The following is an 18,343-nucleotide window of genomic DNA, read 5'->3' on the forward strand; positions in this document are numbered from 1 at the left end:
TCTTCCTAGTATAGTTTACCAGGAAAAAGCTGTAGACATTCCATGCCCCTCTCTTGCTACTGTCATTTTGTACGCGAAAACATCAATCCCAAAATCAGTTAGTACAGTATTCCCACAAAAATCAGTGGGAGTTGCTCATATGCTTCAGGATTCATCCCAGACTAGGAAAAGCAAGTTCTAATTTTTAACATAACAAAGTGCACTTCCTAGTTGATGGTGTTCGGTCTCATTTTGCAGCAAGTAATACGAAGTTACAGCAGTGGAAATTGGATGTAACCTTTTGTGTGACTCTCTAAATCAAATTGGTGTAAAAGCTTTTAAAGGCAATTAAGAAGGAAACAAAAATAAAATATTTTTGTACTACACATTACTGAAAATGGCAAGGTAGTCTAAATTTGGCCTTTCCTCCTTGACTGAGTTTTATTTATATTTTGTTTGCCTTTTGGTTTGGTTTTTAAACTGCATGCTGGTATAATATGGTGCTTGTCACTGTTCAGTGTGAGGGGTGTTTTTTCTTCTCCAGAGGCCTCTCACACATCTCTCCTAGCTCCTTTACTGTTCCACAGTAAGCCTAGATGAGGCTAAACGTACAACACAAAGTATTGTTATCTCATTACTGTTGTTGCCACAGTACTTGTGCAGTTTGACCTTGCTGGTTACATCCAAGTCGATGATAAAAGCATGCAAAGATGGTTTTGAAAAGTACAGCCTTCTACTTGCTTAAGTCAAATATTGACCTTCCCCATCACAGGTGATAATACCCTATTACCTTGGAGTTATGGGGTGATGTCTGGCTGTTTTAATGTAATTTTTAAAAGAGGAGAAAGTGGGATTAATTCAGCTGAAAGATTGCTTAAGCTTGATAAGTTTTATACAGAAGATTCTAGGAGTGTCAGTGCAAACTTTCTGTTGGACATAGTATATTTTTTTTTTTACTTCAGTTCCACTCATGAGAAGAAGAGCAGAACAAATATGGTTGTGAAACAAGGAAGATTTTACCTGAGGCACAACACTCTGTCAGAAGATATTCCCATTGCCATCATATTTAAGGTAATACAACTGTTGGTTTGGAAGAAAAAGAAAAAGGGAAAAAAAAAAGCTGTGCTGTAGCTCAAGAGTGAAGATCGGCAGCAGCTCTCAGAAGTTAATACAAACAGAAGGACTTGGCAGGGCTTACAGAATGCAAGCTTTTTCCCCCTGGGAAGTCATCCTTATTGTACTGCAAAAAGGGGAAAAAGCGCTTCATTTTTCTGCAAGGAGAGCATTGCTGCGCCAAGACAAATGCCTGCTACCCCCTTACTGCTTTGTAAGGTCCCTCTGTACTGCTGCCTGTGCTCCTGTTGCTACAGAAAGTCTGGTTTGGTTTCTTCTGTTAAGAGCTATGTTGCAAACTTGTGTTCTGGTTTTGGTCCCCCCCACCTCCAACTTGTGGACTGCTGAGTAGCTCAACACCCTTTGTTTCAGGTCCGGGGACATGACATAGCCATGAGCTCGTTATACATGACTTCCAGTCATAACTGTAAACAAAACTGATAGCCTTTGGGGAAGTCTTGCAATTCTTAGGCCTCTTCCTAAATCCTTTAAGATTACTAGTGGGTTGCATTTCTTGGCAGTTTACTTCCTTCCCCTGTGAATGAGCTCTGCCTCAGTCAGAATACTTCAGAATCCCTGCCTGATTCAGAAACACTCACCAGTATCTTCAGTGCAGTGAATGCATGGACAGGCATCATAGCTTTGAAGCCATCTCCCGTGGGACTGATAAAAGGCTGTGAGAGGCATCCACCCCTGATTCTGGGCAAGAATTGGGGAGTATTTGCCCTGCCAGCTGAGCTGGTGACAGTGTCATACCTTGGCCATCATTGCCTGTGAAACTGCCAGAACTGCTTGCTTTCGCCCTCTGCTTCTCTCTTTCATTTCAATTCACTCAAGGGTGCACACAACTGAAGGCATAACGATGACTACTCCCTAGCTGCCCAACAGGACTGGAAGCAGGCTGGTAGCCCATCTGTTTGTGGTATTGAACACATGGGCTACAGCCAGTAAAGGTGGTGGGCGGACAGGCGCTGTCCGGCTGCTGGAGAAGACAGCAGGACGTGGCCAGTCCTTAGGCTAGGACCTGTCCTCCCAACAGCGGGTAGCTCCTTCCTGTCTTGTAGGCTTCGCTGCTGCTTGTAGGTTTGCAGCCTAGTGCAGTGCATGTGCAGAAGGAAACTGGGCAGCAGTCTTGGAGGCACTGTTCACAGGGAAGGTGGCTTAGGGCACAAAAGTGCCTCTGACTGGATCTAGCAACCAATAGAAGTAAATCCTATAGCTCCCTTTTCGTCTTTATTGTAATGGTTTACAGCACAAAAGATTTGGGGAGGTGATAATCGCTCGAGGAAATAAATTGCCAGGAGAGGGCAGCACTTGCTCACAGCATCCAAACAGTTTCTGCCAGCAGTGCTGATTTGTTGGCGTTGACAACTACAGACTTTTCTGTGTTACCACAGCTCTTTAGCTGATTGAGAGTTGTAAGAATCGGTTTTCTTGTAGGAAGTGCTTTGGGCTTGGTACTAGAAAATAGTTTAATAATTGGATTTAGACTTGAGAAGCAAATGTCTGTTATCTCTGGTTAAGCTAATCTCTTCAAGTATTTGGAGGAGATCATCTGGTTTTAGTGACCAACATTAAAGGAGGTTGAGAAATTATTTGTGGACAGAAATGCACATAAAAGTGTCAGGATTAAGTTCACAACTTTTCTGTTGCAGGAAAGTGTTAATGTGGCTTTTAATCCATTTGCTCAAGTACCAAACAGCTGGATTCCACCTTCACTTACAGACTTTTATTACATTTTGTCACCCCCTGCTGGTATAGATAAATACCTGCTCACAGAAGAGTAACTGCTCTGGGTTATTAAGTCTGAGGAGGTGGTTGTTGGGGGTTTTTTTTAAGCAGCATTGTACTGACTATTTGATCACCTTCTGACAATGCTTGCTGTAATTATCCCCCTGCCTATATGTATTTTTATATGCTAGATAATGTTGCATAATTTTTCATTTATTTGTTTATTGAATAAGGGCTTACAGTTGTTAGAAGCTCTTGGCCATAGTGCTTTTCAAAGATTTATATTGATTTAATCGAGTAGCAAATTAGCTACACCCATTTTAACTATTCTGAATGTTCCATTCTTGACCGGCACTTAACTGTACTCATGAGTGGTCATTTTCCTTACCTTTCCTTTAGTGACATGTGAACTTCAGGGATCTTCTGTCCGCTTTTGATGAGTCTCCAACTGGAAACTAAAAATCGCAGATAGTCTTTTCAATGGATTCTTAGGCAGGCACCAGCCTCTGATCTTTCTTTCTTGGGCATTGCTGTAATGTGGTATTACTTTGTTGTACTTACTTAACTACTAGAAGCAAGGTTACAAATGCTATAGCCCTGAAACTGGAAAATCCCTAGCTTAGGGATCCCCGTGTAGCCTCAGCTCTTTTACATGGCGGTATTATACATAGGAGATTTATTGGAAAAGCAAGGAGAATAATTCCTTTGTGCTGAGACCCAAGCCTTGGACATGGAGCATGGGTCTTCCTCATGACTAGTAAGTGTTCTGCTTCTTGTAATGTAGAGATACACATCTGCAAGGGGCAAAGTTAAGCTGTACAGGCAATCTAAGGTCTGAAGTTTTGGTTGCCTTTGCATCCTTAACTTTTACTGTAGCAACTGCTTGTATAATTTCCAATTAAAAAATAACCTAAGAAAGCAATGAAAAAAATCTATTGCTCGGCATTTCCTCCCAGACCGGCATCCAGGCTGGGCTGCAACTAAGTTCCACAGACCTCTGTGTTTTGACTAAGAAAATAACTAGTAATTGGTAGAGGGCTGCTGTGCGGTGCGTAGGCCAGCTAGAGGGGACAGTTTTGTCGGACTGTCTGAGAGTCAGTGGGAGAAGGCTGGGCAATTTTGGATTGTCTTTCTAGTCCCAATAGCTTTAAATGGCCCAGTGTTCCTGCAAATGACTTAAGATGTAGATCAGGTACAGAAAATCATTGTAACTATAGAAAAGAAAGCAAATATTGGAGATCTCTGATCTAATGTGGATTTAAAGCTACTGCAACTGTAAAGTGGAGGTGTACTAATACACCTTAGACATCTTTGTCAAAAGCAAGGGCTGTGAAGTAGAGAGCATTACAAACGCCACCCACTGACAGAGCTGAGGCCTGAAATTCGTAAAGAGCTCCCTAGACTAGAATCTAAGAGCACTTTCGTGTTTCAGGCATGAGTCATGGACACAGCTACATGCTAGGGCAAGACCTGAACATACAGTGTTCCCCATCATTTCTTTTCTTTCATGGTGAGGAAGGAAACCCAGGTGCATGGGCTGTGGGGAGGAGTGGAAATAGTGTGGATCTAAAGGTCCCTTGATCTGTATAGGTGAGGGGACTGGACTATGTAGGGTCACCCTAAAGGGGACATCTGCCTTGCAGTTCATCGTTATCCGTAGTCTCTTCTGAACTGCAAGCCTGAATGACCTTGTTCTGCTGCTTTGCTTTTCTGCCATCCAGACCTGTAAGGATCTTTGTGATAGGCATATTGGGAGATTTAACAGCAAGTTGTGCCAAACACATGTAAGTTGTGGTTTTGTGAAGTTTAGCACATTGACCGCAGCTAACTGAAATTTGGTAGGCTACAAAAGGCATGGTCCTGGCACTATGCTAGGGCAGACTTGAAGTGTCTGCTCTTCAGATGTGGGGGAGTTAGTGCTTTGTTGCTGTGGTAGCTTAAACACTTTTCCCCTAACCTTTCTTCTTGAAAGTGACAGAAGCATTTGTACAGCCCCTATATATGTAAATGCAGTTTTTGGTTTGAAGTAGTGATATAAATTGGACAATTTTGCCCTCAAAGTATGTATTTGTTGAGGTTTTTAAAGGGCTGTTAACTGCCTTGTAATGGGAAACAGACACAACTAATTTGCTTCCTGCTTACTGTGTAACACTGCTTCATTAGTTAATATACACGTGCAACCAGAATGGTATTTAGGATGTCCTGAGTTGACATGCAATGCAAAGAGACCTTTGTTTTAGCTGTGTGTCAGTTGTGCACAGATCATAGGGCTGCGTGAACTGTGCGTAGTGGGTTTTTTGAATATGTCAGGCTATGAGCTACGCACATTTTACCTGGGGGCTCGGACAGTTTTAGGTAGCAATGAGCATTAGAGGAGGTGTGGAATATTTGTGTAGTACTTAAGGGTGTTTCTGTCCTGAAAAACATCAGGGTTACAGGTGAGGTGGTGCTGCTACTTTTGCAGGGAGCTCCCTACATTGCAGGGAGTTAGAGCTGGTTTAAGGTAAGGGCTATTTTTCTTTTGGGTTTGTGATCTTGATTCAGTAGACTTGAGTGAGTCCTGGGAGCTGAAGTAAATGAAGGTTGCACGCTGCACCAAAACTGCTTGGGGAAGGAAGAGAGCTATAAGTAACCTAGGGGGACTTAAAAGTTGAATTTTACGACCTGAATCGCTACGTGAAGTATCTTTAGTTTATGTGGGAGCTATAAGGAGCTGCTCTAGGACCTGCGGCAAAAGATTTGAACAGCAGGTCGAGTTTCATTTTTACAAGCCTGTGTTAGTCTTGGAGCTGTTAAGATGCAACTCTAGAGGAACAGCTGAATCGCGGTCTTACTGGATCTGCAGAATTACAGGTTCCCATGGCTGCAGTTTCATAGCTTGTATCTTTTGAATTATGAAAGCTCCAGACCAATTCTGTCTATGATGTCAACCTTGAACTTCCCTGACATCTTTTTAATCCAGTCATCTGCCTGTCTCCATTCTGTAATTTAGCCTGATGGACTGCAGAACTACATTCTAGGGAAGTGCCATGGAAACGCCTAGACATCATCATTAAGACACGAGCTGGGGGAGGAAGAGCTGGGCTCTCACTCTCTCATGCACACTCTCTCATATGTACATGTGTGTGTGCGCACACACGCGCGTGCACACACACATGTTTTGGGCAGCAGGAACCTCCCCAGTCCTAGGAAGCGGTTGACCCCGGTTGGACCACTTTCTCGCACTTGAACTCAGGACAATCTGAATATTCTGAATGTTTGCTTTGACTTGTCTAGCTTACATCCATTGACTACTAGCCTTCCAGCCATGCTCTTCAACTGCCTGCTACCATCTTCTTCCTCATCCTTTCACTGCTACTGTTAAGTTATGCCTTTGCAATGCCTCCTTCCCATCCATCCCCCCGTAAAATTATCCCTTTGTGACATTGCCTTCCAATCAAAAGTAAACAAGACATCTTGTCTTCTGCTTTGCTTTTATGTTAATTCCCTTTCTCTTGGCTTTGTCCTGGGATCATGAGCACTTCAAGCATAGGACCCATTCCTACTTTGCATGTCCTCAGTGTTTCTGTAATGCAAGCAACAACCCAGGAATATTTTGTTGCTGTCCTAGTGATGTTACAGGCTAATTCTGGAGTACTTTCTTGTTTGGGGTTTTTTTTTTTAGTAGAAGTGCAACATCAGGGCCAAATTTACTAAAAAAGAAAGTGTTAAGATTACAAATCTATCTGATACCAGCATGGGCCTGTTGCTTGCCTGGTTAGTGTTGCATGTGGGTGGATTTGTGTGTGGAGCTCTGCCCACAACTGTTGAGAGTACAGAGGAGAATAAATGGGTTTACTTTTAGGTTATTGTATCAGCACATCTTTTTCAGTCATTTGCCTAAGTTTTTGGTCATTACTCATAAATTAATTTCCCCCAATTTGCACTTATCTAACAATGCAACATATATTGTTTGGTGGCAGATCCCAGCGTTTCCCACACGCAGATTCAGAATTCTCAACTGACTTTGCTGCTAAAAACTTCAACTAGAAAATCTACATGGGCATAATGATATGTCCTAGTCTCATCCTGTTGTTGTCAGACTTTTGATCAGAGAATTCATCAAGTTAGAAGAAATCATCAACCCTCTTTAATTTACTGTGGCTTTCTGTTTTTTAATGGACGAAAGAGCATAGTAAAACTGCAGCTAACTTTTTTTCCCCCACTTGTTTTGTTCACTTTTTACATGACTTATGATCTGGTTGCCATCCTAAAATTAACCTGGTGGACAGAAATAGGGTGATATCTTATCAGCTTGCATTTGATGTGCTTTAGATAAAGGTATTCCTGGTATACATGCCTAGAATGGCACAAAGATTCCCTTAATAAAATTTTGTTCTTCTGTAGGCTGAGTGCAATAATTGTATGAATCCATTTGTGGTTCCTAAACTGGTTTGCTGGTCATCTGTTAAGGCCTAGACACATGGAAAATGACTATTGTGAAGCTTTCATGCTTTTGTAGACTTTCTTATGAGTCTGGCTCTCCAGTGAGGGGGGATTTTGTTAACTTCTCTGCTGAGTTTTTTTAACTACTGTGTGACCTTAAAAGGGTGAGGAAGCATAATAATATTTGAAAAACAGAGATCTGAACTACAGTAATATCACATAGGCAAATTCTCGTTCTGAAAAGAGCCTTGAGATCAGAGGGGTGACTACTTAGTGGGAGCAAACTATGATGAAACACTCTTATCTGGGGAAGTAACTGTGTCTTGATTTGGCACTCGAGTCTGTTCGAGATGGTGGAATTGTGATCTGTGCTTTGCACTAAAACGGGAATGTTCTCACATTGTTTACGGGTGTGTGCTACTTTTGCACTGCTTTTAATTTCTAGTAAACCACAAGGTGAAGAGAGAGTTTTAAGTTAAAGAAACTTCAACCAGCCACTTCTTTGTTGAAAAAGAAACAAGAAATGAAAGAAAAAAGAAAAAAAAGCTGGATACTTCACAATTAGAGCAACAGTTTTGCAAGGGGATAGCTTTAGCTAGGTGTTAAGCAAAGTGACACCTAATGAAGGCAATAAGAAGAGAAGGTATTTGTGCATTTTTGAGGAAAATGTGACTTTTTGGGACACTGCCAGTTTTTAATGAGAACCAGAATACTAGGGTCTACCTAGGCCATTATTTACAGTGGTCTTTGTGGCAGGCAGTTTGAAGAATAATATGAATGCAAACGTAACTTCCTCACAAAGTTCTGAGAAACATATTATAAATCAGCCAGAAGAGGTTTAGTGAGATTATTCCATTTCTTGATATGGCAGAGCTCCAGGCAAATGTGTGAAGGGGGGAGCTTTAGCACCATCTGGAATCCACAAAGGCCTTCACTGCTGGCTGCCACCTTGAAACACTTACTCATAGAGAGATTTTTCTAAACCTGTTAAGCGCTTTCTTAGTTTATTAAGCTTCTTCCGCAGTATAAAGTCTAACAAGGTGTCCAAGGATCAGTGAAATAATGGAATGGCTTTCAAGTGGAATTGTGTAGTGAAGTCATCTTCTAAATGCAGAGAGCTGCAAAGGAGGTAAATTGTAAACATTTCTCAAATAGGACATGCTGCATCACACTCAACTGAGTTTGCAAAATTGCTTGTGGTAAGAGACCATGTGTAATCTTTTAAGAAATTTCACTTTCCTTTATTTATTGTAGATTCTGACTTGGTTTTCATTGTTACACATGTAGGGTAGTTATTACCTGGTATTTATTTTTTTTTTAAGAAAAAACATAGACTTTAACTCCTGTCAGTGAAGGAAAAAAGGCTCTCCAAAAAGTGTGTGTGTATTCCTGCTGCTTATCAAGATTTCCATTTAACGTTCTTCCATAGCTAGAATATGTGCTGCCAGTGCCAGATGGCACAGTTTCTTAGAGAAGAACTAGCTCTTGCTTAGTAGTAATGCAGACAAACAATACCAAATTAGCATAAGCAAATGTCAGTGAGTTAACATAAAGCCTGTGCTATTTCTGTCTTTTCTTCTTTTCCTAGGCCATGGGTGTTGAGAGTGACCAAGAGATTGTACAAATGATTGGCACAGAGGAACATGTGATGGCTGCATTTGCTCCTAGTCTGGAAGAATGCCAAAAAGCTCAGATTTTTACACAGATGCAGGTGTGTCTTTTCACATGGCCAGAGGCCATAAAAATCTAAAGACGGTGGGTATTGACCACTTTGCTGTGTCAGCGATTGACATACACTTTGTGTTCTGAAGTTTGTTTTTTGGGGGTTATTTTAAGCTGAGGGTTTTTAAGGGGGCAGGACTTGTCAAAAGTGAGGCTTTGCTCTCATTGCCTAACTGAAAAAAAACCGAAGTCAAGAAATGCTTTGTTTTCAGAAGCCCAGGGTTATGTTTTAATGTATGTGACAAGTAGTGATGTCCATAAGATCAGGGTTTTTTGTTGAGGATGATTCCCATTTTTTAAAAGGGAATTGCATGCCTCATTTCGCAGAATTCCCATTGATGTGGACATGACCATTTCATCATGAGTAGATGTTCTCCAATTCTAATCTCTTGTATAAAGCCCACAATAATAGCCACCCTCTGTCCTGCTAAGGACTCACCAGAATTGTCTTCAGCTCGTGTACTTTTTTAATTAGCCAGAACACAGGCCATTTTGGTGGCAGCATTTCCATCAAGTACATATTAATCTGTCAGAAGAAGCTTTTGAAGATTAGTCTTATTTCTGCTATTTCATTGTAAACTGTATCGAATCTTTCCATGTGTGATGTTGAGTGTTGTAAAGTGAACGTCTTTCTAGTTTGCATCTTTTGGGGCTTTTCAGGGTTAGAGGTAGCACGAAAGCCTCCTAATTCAGTGTCAGAAGAGTAAAATGGTGATGCTAGAGGAACATAGAGAAATGTGAAGCATCCAGGAAAGTAGAAAAACAGAAATACAGAAGTTACTCTGTGCAAGAAATTTCAAATGAAATGAAAGTGAGCTATTTGGGGAAGAAGGTAACAGATGGAAAGGATAGTCTGTCATTTAGTGGAGAGGGTAATTCTTTGGCATAGGGGGCATGGCTTCATTTCCAGGCAGGAACTTCCTGTGTGGACCTGGATAGTTTCTTTGACCCATCTGACCCTGAATTCTGCAGCTTGATTCCATTTCTTGGACAACTGGTAAGAGAATAAGAATCCATTAATCTTTGCGAGGTACTCTTGGAGACAGATGTGGATGCCACACAGTAGCGTTTGTGCCTATTAAATAGTGAGTGTCACCTCACAGTTTAATATCTGAATGAAACTTAGCAAGTACACAAAAGAACTGGAGGTGAAAACTCAAATTAAATAAACTAGATATCTTTGGAATTTATGTAATCCTTTTTCCTATATCTCTGCAATCCCCTTTTAATATTGTAGTAATCATGCTCTTTCACCACTTCCCATTCCAAATGTTACCAACATATGATAAACAACATGTTGTATATTTAATTATAATCAATTGTGTCAATTTTCAAGAATCTTTTATTAGCATGACTTACATGTTTGGTATTTTGCACTTTGCTTGAAGTTTGTATCATCTGTGGCTAGTGGGATTGCACTGACTGAGGAATACATACAGATCTCCGTGTGTGTGTATATTTGTATAGGTTACAATTCTGATATTAACTCAAGTTAATTCCCCCCCTTCACAGGCATTGAAGTACATTGGAAACAAAGTACGAAGGCAAAGGATGTGGGGAGGCCCAAAGAAAACAAAGATGGAAGAAGCACGAGAGCTGCTAGCATCAACCATTCTGACCCACGTTCTTGTATGTAATGGTTTTTTTTTAAACTGGAGTAAATTTGTGTGGTTATTTATGATGTGAGCTTTGCTGGCAGGGAAGAATGTCTTTGATTGCTTTGTAGCTGAGATAAAGTAAATCATCCTGAAAATAAAGGGGAAGATTTGGATTGAGTCAAAAGTAATCCTTATATTTATGAAATGCTGTACCATTGAACTACTTATCGTACTATGCATTTTTTCTGCATAGCCAGGCAGTATCAGCTCTTAGTTCAGGAGCTTATTCTCATGACCTATACCTTTATTCTGATTTGTTTTCATTTACTATCTGTTTCAATGTCCCTAATGTATGTTACTTTTAGCATTTTTTAAGAGGATAAAGTGTGCAAATCCATTTTGTAACTCCTCAGTCAGCCCAGATTACCCATTGATTTAAATGGATGTGTTTGTCTGAATAAGAACTAAGGAACTGATCCTGAAACATCAGTATGGGTTTTGGGGTTTTTTTGTTGGTTTGTTGTTGTTGTTGTTGTTGTTGTTGTTGTTGCTTATAGGTGAAGGAATTCAATTTTCGTGCCAAGTGCATATACACAGCAGTGATGGTGCGCAGAGTAATTTTGGCTCAAGGAGAAAATAAAGTAGATGACAGAGACTACTATGGAAATAAACGTTTGGAGTTGGCAGGGCAGGTGAGTCTTCAGAGCGAAGTGCTCTTTTGGGGTTCTGTTACTATCTACTTTTAAAAGATGCAGAATAAGGAGCATCCCTGTCTTCTTGATTGAAGTGGTTTTCCTCTCATTTTATTTTTATTGGCTTTTCTGTGTTGACTCATGGATATGCTTCCCTGATTGAGACTAATAAATTATATGTTCACTTCTGTATTGCCTCTTTATACCAGATAAAAGGACGGAGCAGTGTAAATACAGCATCGATTCTAGTTCCATTATAACACTGTTAGTGCCAAGAAGGCAGCAGTAAGATGCATCTTCCAGTGTCCCCCTCTAAGCAGCTTGGTAAGGGAATAAACTGGGACCAAGTAGGTGCCTGCGTGTCAGGTCCAGGCTGTCCCCTATGGAGAACCCAGCTTGTGTGGCAGCTCACAGAACAGCCACTCAAGCCTCCTGTAATTTGGAGAAGCCCATAAGATCGCTTATTTGTTGTCAACTGCCTTTCTAGCCTCTGGAGTAGCATGGATTAACAGAGTAAGTGGTTTAAAGTTAACTTGAGCAACTAATGAAAGTGGATTGCATAGACTTCTCTGCTTGCATAATTTTGGCACTGGAGGTAGAAGCAGTAACAAAGGGCTGTGAAGGAGGGAATGGTTTGAGGTGTCTGACTGGCAGTGTTCTTTTGCAGAGAGGGTGGCAGTTCACAGCTGTTGGCCAAACTACTTTCTCCTAATGCAGTAGGAATTTGCCTATCGGGTGAAGGGACTGCTCAGTTACCATGGCATGGATTTTTCCTTGACATGTGTGGTTATTTGATTAACCAATTTAGGTTAGGATTGGACTTCTTTGCTGTGCTCTGTATTAACTTAAGTTGAAGTTTCGGCAGTCAGTATCATCTCTGGTTATTGATCATGCATCAGAAATTCAGACAAGTATACATAATGCACCCGGTTGGAGAAACCATGCGTCTCTGCTCCCCCCATCATTTGTATTGTGTTTGTTCGTATCCAAGTAAAGTTTGTTCGTATCCAGTGGGAATTCTTAACTTACTGTACGTTTTAAGATGTGTGCTTGCATATTATCTCATACTCCTATTCTCCTTCCCACCCTGCCCTGTCCTCCATGCACACATGTGAACACACACAGAGAGCGCGCAATCATTTCAGAGTAAAAACATGTGCTTTGCTTCCTAGTTTTCTGAAGAAACTAAGATTACACTCTTGAACACACTCTAAGCATAAATACAAGGGAAAAAACCTCTTAACCTGTTAGAGAAAAAAAATCCTTTCTTCAAATTAATATGTTGACTGTTCATCAAACTTACACGCTTGTGCTGAAGCAGAACATATTTCTAAAGTGTAGGGAGTAGTGAGAGGACATTAGTGCAATATTCTAATGGGGCAAATATTTTAAGCTGTAATGGATTTATTTGGTTTCTGTTGTAATGTTGCTGTAGTTCAGTATGACTGTAGTAAAATTAGTTGTTGCTTTGTCATCATATTGTTCTTATTTAACTGGATTGAAGGATTAGTTTGTTTTTTCCTAATATTTTTATAGGCAGAAGGTAGAGCAGGTAAAAAGTTTTCTGCAAGCTGTAAGAAAAAGGCCTCTGCTCACACAAATGTTAACAACCAAAGTCGTTTTAAATTAACTGGGAAGAGGTTTTAAATGTAGAGGATCATCATAACAAAGCCAATGCGTATTTTTTCTACATCAAGGAGAACTATGCAGGTGGAGTTGTAACACTTGATTAAGAGTAGTTGCGATATTTTAAAAGCTCATTTCAAGCTGAACACTTGAATTCCTCTCTGCCACGTTATCAGTGTAATATTAATTTGATTGGATTACAGACTAAAAAGTATAGAGGTATTTTTGCCAGTTTCTAAATGTTTGTGTTTAGCTAAAGTTTGCATGGATAAAATGGTTGGTGTTTTTTTTTAATTCCAGCGTGTTCCTGGAATAAAAATCCTGTTGATTTAAAATTTGAATAAAGAAAAAAAAGAAAAGATTCCCATGTGAGGAGAAAAACATAGCAGTCTAAACAATGTAAAGACATAAAAGGCATTGTGTTTATAAAAATGTGTGAAAACAATAGCTGCTAATTTCACACCCCATGGGACAAGAGAGTACGAAATGTGCTTTAGCTTTAGATAACAGAGTTGCATCCACTAGCCAAGCTGGTTTACAGTGCTTTCTCTTAGTCTTTCTGCCACTAGAGGCTCGGTAGGCCAGTTGCCAGCTGAGGTGTTAGCAAAACCTACCGATTTCAGGCTTAATCTTTTCACCTACCTTTTCTCTTTCCTTAATGTGTTCATTATTTGCTAAGCATTACTCTGTTCTTTGTCCTCTTTTTTTTTTTTTTTTTTTTTTTTTTGTTTCTAATGCAGCTTGCTTTGTATGGGTGAGATATGGAACAGCACCAAAATCCGGCACCCTGGAAAGCAAGGGATTTCTACCCTGTGACAAAAGAATACTGCCTTGACTTCAGAGATTGCCTAATCCCAGCTGTTCTGATAATATAATTAAGGCTGCCTAATGTCTTTAATTTTGCAACCAGTTTGTGTGAAAGGGAGAATTTGGCACTCTAAGGCTTAAATGCTAAATAGCAATCTCAAGGCGCCTAATTAGAATTCTCTGACATTAAGCTAATTGGTGAAACTGTATTTCAGCAGCTTAACTTCTTTATTAATTTTTCTTAGGATTTTCAATGAAAATAAATTGATGAGCTGTCAGTATGGGGTTTTTTTCTTAAATATAATTTGCTCTTTAGTGCTCCTGTCTGACGCGGGCTGAAAGGCCCTGGACTAACTACGAAATCCATTGAATATTATCACTGGCATTCCATCCTTTTTCTTTAATCTCTTGCTCTCGACCTAAATAATGTGGTTATTGTGAGATTCTGCTTTGCCAGATAGTCAGAGCTCTTACAGACCCAGAGTCTGTGAGTGAAATTAGCAAAGTATGACGCTTTTCAGACTGGCAGATCGTAGCAAGTTGGTGTACTTGGGGTGTAACTTACTTTATTAGTTCAGAGAAGAGGAAGGATGGCGTGGCTTTATAATCCCTATGGCATGTGGAATTAGGAGACTTTTGCACTTTTATGATCAAGAAATCAAATATGAAAACATTTTCTGAGTGAATTTTTTTAAATGTTCTGTTAAATGTTATGTTAAATGTTTAAGTCCTGCGCAAACCTGTTGAGATCAAATGTATACCATGATTGATTTCAAAAGAGTCTAGTTCTTACTTGACAAGACTATCAGACATCTTAAAACTGTGCACATTCCTTCCTTTTACTTTTTCCCTACTTTTGAAATACTTCCCTCATAATTTAGTTTTTGGAGACTCCAGTGGATTCTCCTTCCTAATATGAGGCTTCATAAAAGATGCCTTTATTTCTGATGGAAATCTTGATTTAAATGAGCTGTGACATTGCACGTGAGTTGCAGGTGACTGGATTTCTTTTGACAGTGGTGAGAGGGTATCGCCTTGTAAATGTTAGTGGTACTACAAGCATCAGGAAGGGAAAGAGGGTCTACAACACCTTTCTCTGATGCCAAGACCAGGTCTAAAAAAACCTACTTAACCAGTTTTCAGCAAAAACTCTCTGTCCAGAGTGGAAATAGGATTCCAGTTTTGTCAAGGATGAGCATACAGTGTGTGTTATCGCTGGTTTTACAATTTAGTGACTGAACACTAAGTGTTCCTTATGTCTTGTAGAGGAGACTGTCAAAGATAATCCAGTCTTGCTCTCCATGAAGGCCAGTGGGAACATTTTATTGCAAATCAGATATCTGTCTTGAGTTTCCAGGTGTTATTTGTTATTTTTTTATTCTTAAATGAGTCTGTGATGCCAGTGAGAAGGGTAGCTTATAATTTAGTTAGCCGCTTTACAGTGTCATTTGCCAAATGCTTTGGTCAGCCCAGCTGGGGCAGGTAGGTAGAGGAAAGCAAATGAAAGCTAGTGGCCCATCGCATTGCTAGAGGAATGAGTGATTTGCCTTCTTGTTTCCAGAAAGTGAGGGAAAAGTTGGGACTGTGTCTGATGGAGACAGTTAAAATTCAGTTTAATTCTGTACATACAGAAATTAAATTGTACAACTGACTCCAGAATGTCTTAGCTTGTGGTGGCTGAATACCTAGCTTGTTCAGCCCTACAATGCTTTGTACACTGGGAACTGCCATTTCTGGCATTGGTAGCCTCTGCATTTTCAGTTCTTCTGACACTTGGAGCTGCTGTAAAATAGAGTCCCAGGACAGGACTGCCAGGCTTTAGAATTTACACTGCTTGCTTGCAAAGCTAATCATTGTGAACGCTTAAAATGTATCATGTAATGCAGATTTAAGTGTTTTGGGAAGCTATTAGTGTCTGCAAGGAGAGGATGAGCAAACTGCAGAAGCAAAGCAGATTGGAGAGCAAAAAAAGTCAGATCACAAACTTTGGTAGCCTTTTCGTTTTATAGCTGTTTTAAGAACTAGAAGTAATTAGTATATGTATACAGGAAACAATTGGCTTAAATTGCAGCACTTTTGAAGGATTGTATTGGTGGGGTTTTTCCAATTCAGCTGTGTTACGTAGCTTCTTTGCTTAAACTGTAGACTTTTTTTTTTTTTTTTTTTTTTATTAAGGGAGAGATGTGGAAGAGCATTGCACTTTCCAGATAGTAGCACTTCTAGAAAAGAATTGTAGGTGTTGAATGAGGTGGACTCTCTGTGGGTGTAATTGGTTTTCCATAGATTGTGATTGGCAGAAAGTAGCAGGATAAAAGTGTATCTGAGTGAGGAAGCTGCCTGTGTAACCCTGAGATATGTCTTGCCAGCTGTCAAGAGCAGAGGTTGCTTCTGGGCCCCTAAAAAAGTCTCTTTTAGTTCTGCTTGTCCAGAAGCAATGGTAACTGTGCACCTTTTGTGCTTCAATGTGGTCTTGCAAACTGTGCACTGCTTCCAAACTCTGTGCTGCTGAGTTGCTTCCCCTTAGGGCCCCTTACAGTCACTTGGGTGTCTGTCTTGTCCATTTTAAGTAGCTCCTGGGAAGAGGCACTTTAAACAGCCTTTTTCACTTTTAATAATAGAGTATCTCAAAGTGACTCTTCATAGGTTTAGACCATTCTTCTACTTAATTTGCTTTCTATTATGAGATAATTTCTCTAATATTGCACTTTAATTTAACAAGGCAAAAAACTTGTGAGGAAAAATATCATTTGAGAAACAGAGGATAGTTTTTAACTGACAAGAAGTATAAAGGTAGAAATATTAAACATGTGTTTCCCCCCCATTTCCCAGACCTGGAGAAGTATAATTTTTCCCTTAATCCAATTGTTTTGTATTTCCAGCTTCTTTCTCTTCTATTTGAAGACTTGTTCAAAAAATTTAACTCTGAACTGAAAAAGATTGCTGACCAGGTAATCCCCAAGCAACGTGCAGCTCAGTTTGATGTAGTGAAGCATATGCGTCAAGACCAAATCACCAATGGCATGGTCAATGCCATCTCCACAGTAAGTATTTTTGTTTTCATTCTAGTATGTAAAGTTTTTCCACCATGGTGAATGATAGAAATGTGTAAATTTTGTTCTGATGACTCTACTATCTTTGGTCATAAAAGCAAATCTATTTAACATTCTTTATAGATTAAAATTGCAAAACTCTGTCATGGGCAGGGCTTTTGGAGTTCACTAAAGAATCATTCATCATCAAACCACTTTTTATTTCACCGTTTATTTCAAAGTGGTGTTTTAGTGTTTGTGAAGGAATGGTAGAAACAAGCAAATTTAAAATAGCGATCATGTTTGTATGTATCCAACTTGCTGTCTTCTAGGTTCTATGTGACTATGTGGTTCATGGTATTTTTTATTAGCTGGATTTAGCTAGGGTCAGGTTACATCATATGTCCAAAAGCTGGTTGAAAAACGGCAGGAAAACATCATGAACAGAAGACAACTGGGAAAGGGGAGAAGGCGGGGAGGCAAAAAAAAAAAAAAAAAAAAGCTGAATTTTGAGCTCTTTAAGGACATTGCCTTTTTATTCATATGAAGTTGCTAGTATGAGCAAATTTGCAGCATAGAAATTAGTACTTCTCTGCTAATGATGCTGAACTGTTTAACAGGGAAGACTGCTACATGCCGTATTATTGCAAAAAAACCCCATAATTAATCCTTTAAATATTTGTCTTGGTTAGATTTTAGCCTGTGTCTGCCTTCTACTAGAATGGATATTTTCATTCGTGCCAGTGGACAAGAACAAAAATACAGTTACTAACTTTGTCTCTTACCTCACGCATCTGCAAGAGCGATTTGTGAAATGGTTCCTGAAATCTAGCTGCTAGCTTGTAAATGACTTCGAAATCCATGACTTTTTAAGAAATTAGATTAGTCTTAAGTATTTTAGTAGCTGGTAAAAATTTTGCAACTTAATTTTTAATCTTTGGAACTCTTGAGAGGGCTTTTCTGCCTAGCATGAAACTGAGGTTTGTCTTCAGTTCTTGTAAACAAAATTAACTCCACAAATTGCATCCAAAACCACCAACAGTCTGTTACTTACAAATCCCAGTGTTAAAGCTTATCACTATTTAATTTTGTGAGTGCCCCAAATGTAGTTAAATCTCTACAGTGCACGTAACCAAAACAATTGACAGATTTGTTTCTCTAAATGCTAGTGCTTTCTTCTAGCCAGTGCCAGTTTTTCCATTTGGACTGACAGAGATAAATCTGCAAACTATTCAGTACATATTGTAAAGTCTTCCTTCTTCCACTATCTTTGGACTTTTTTTTACTGCCACATAGGCAGTTAAACACCATCTGCTCTTAAGCATTGAAAATAATTTCTCAGGAACAATGCCCAGTGCATACTATTCAAGAGATTAAGCAAATACCATAAAAATCATTCTTGGAAACGACAATCTCCAATCTGACCAGAATGCTTCAATGATAGTCTCAAAGAGCATGAAATAACTCAGTAGATTCATAATTACACCAGTAGCATGCAAAAGAATTCATAGCACTACTGCATCAAAAGTACAGTGGTGTTCAGTGATATTTGCTATAGGTCTTCTTTTTACCCTGGAAAATACCAGAAGAGAGGGTAGGTCAGGAAGTAATGCCACAGGCC

At 39.6% G+C, this 18,343-nt stretch overlaps 1 protein-coding gene across 2 annotated transcripts in view; it reads left to right on the forward strand.

The window, feature by feature from the left end:
- POLR3B (RNA polymerase III subunit B) overlaps positions 1–18,343 on the forward strand; it is an 82,010-nt gene that overhangs the window by 13,150 nt on the left and 50,517 nt on the right. For both annotated transcript variants that reach the window (XM_050914981.1, XM_050914982.1), the window contains 5 exons: positions 942–1,050; positions 8,837–8,959; positions 10,483–10,599; positions 11,126–11,260; positions 16,573–16,734. In XM_050914981.1, the coding sequence (XP_050770938.1) occupies positions 942–1,050; positions 8,837–8,959; positions 10,483–10,599; positions 11,126–11,260; positions 16,573–16,734 (646 nt within the window). The remainder of the gene's footprint in view (positions 1–941; positions 1,051–8,836; positions 8,960–10,482; positions 10,600–11,125; positions 11,261–16,572; positions 16,735–18,343) is intronic.

The sequence above is a fragment of the Gymnogyps californianus genome, chromosome 1 (assembly GCF_018139145.2).
Source record: "Gymnogyps californianus isolate 813 chromosome 1, ASM1813914v2, whole genome shotgun sequence".
Classification (NCBI taxonomy): domain Eukaryota; kingdom Metazoa; phylum Chordata; class Aves; order Accipitriformes; family Cathartidae; genus Gymnogyps; species Gymnogyps californianus.